Genomic DNA, 1,344 nt, shown 5'->3' on the forward strand with positions numbered 1-1,344 from the left:
AATCATATGATGAAGAGATTCTATTTGTTTTGTTCCCTGAACTAAATGAAACTTTTTTTCGAAAATTTATGAATCCCATTACTAAATACTAAATTTAGTATTTAGTAATTTCCTTTTTTTTAGTATGAGATAAGGGTATCTCATCTTAATAATGAATGGAAGAATGAAAGTGAAAGAAATAGAATTTAACCCCCTTTTGGACCAACGACTCCCTGATAAAATCTTATCCTTTGTGTTATTTCTACTTTTTTGATTTTCTTTTTATATTAGACTAAATAATATAGATTTCTATAACTAGATTTATTTATATATATAGAGTGGAGAATGGCGATTAGAATGAACGATTCATGAATGACAAATCGCAAAATTCTCTACACCTAGAAAAGGCAGAAAGATCCAATCAGACCATTACATTATATTGACAATTTCAAAAAACTGTTCATACTATGATCATAGTATGATGGCGGTTGGGCAAGTAGGCCCCCATCGTCTAGTGGTTCAGGACATCTCTCTTTCAAGGAGGCAGCGGGGATTCGACTTCCCCTGGGGGTAGGGTACTACGAAAGGAAGTTAATCATGGATTATCAATACAATAAGTCTAAAAGTGATTCTTCCTGGGTCGATGCCCGAGCGGTTAATGGGGACGGACTGTAAATTCGTTGGCAATATGTCTACGCTGGTTCAAATCCAGCTCGGCCCAATAATTCGCCCAATTCGCCAATCCAATCTATCACGAGAGGGTATAACCCCCTATCTTTCATAAAGACTCGATGCGGAGATAAAAAGAATAAAAATCTCTGCAAGATCCCTTTTTTCGCTGGGATTGTAGTTCAATTGGTCAGAGCACCGCCCTGTCAAGGCGGAAGCTGCGGGTTCGAGCCCCGCCAGTCCCGACGGATCCAATAAATACAGCAATAAAATCCATCTCCCCCTTTCATAGTTCATAGAAAGGGGGGCCGGGGCATAAGTTCATTCCCAAATCAAAAGGGGGGTTAAGTTCTATTTCTTTAGGGTACGTTTGGTTCTACAGAATTAGAATTGAATTAGAATTGGAATTCTATAGAATTTGAATTCTATGAATTAGAAATCCAAATCCTTGCAATTCTTTCGTTTGGAAAATACATAGAATTGATACGGAATTTATTTGGAATTCCAAATTCTTTGTTTGGATGAGAGAAGAATTCATTAGGAATTAGAATTGTTTCCAACTAATATTTCCTTACATAAAAAATTTCTTTTTTTTACTATATAATAATTTTTTAACATTTAGCTAATTGTTACTAAAGCTTTAAGGAAAAAACCAATTAGTACCTTTAATAATTTATTTTTTCTTGCATTTAACTA

General features: G+C 34.9%; 1 protein-coding gene and 1 non-coding gene across 2 annotated transcripts; both read left to right on the forward strand.

The window, feature by feature from the left end:
* Nucleotides 1-456: 456 nt before the first annotated feature.
* LOC113759036 lies at nucleotides 457-961 on the forward strand (the record flags this gene model as incomplete). The annotated part of the gene is made up of 1 exon (XM_027301666.1): nucleotides 457-961. A coding segment is annotated over one exon (97 nt), but the record flags the coding sequence as incomplete, so codon positions are not given.
* On the forward strand, nucleotides 820-893 carry TRNAD-GUC. Its single transcript has one exon. It is a non-coding gene; the product is annotated as a tRNA-Asp (tRNA).
* Nucleotides 962-1,344: the final 383 nt, after the last annotated feature.

Source organism: Coffea eugenioides, unplaced genomic scaffold, assembly GCF_003713205.1.
Source record: "Coffea eugenioides isolate CCC68of unplaced genomic scaffold, Ceug_1.0 ScVebR1_875;HRSCAF=1629, whole genome shotgun sequence".
Classification (NCBI taxonomy): domain Eukaryota; kingdom Viridiplantae; phylum Streptophyta; class Magnoliopsida; order Gentianales; family Rubiaceae; genus Coffea; species Coffea eugenioides.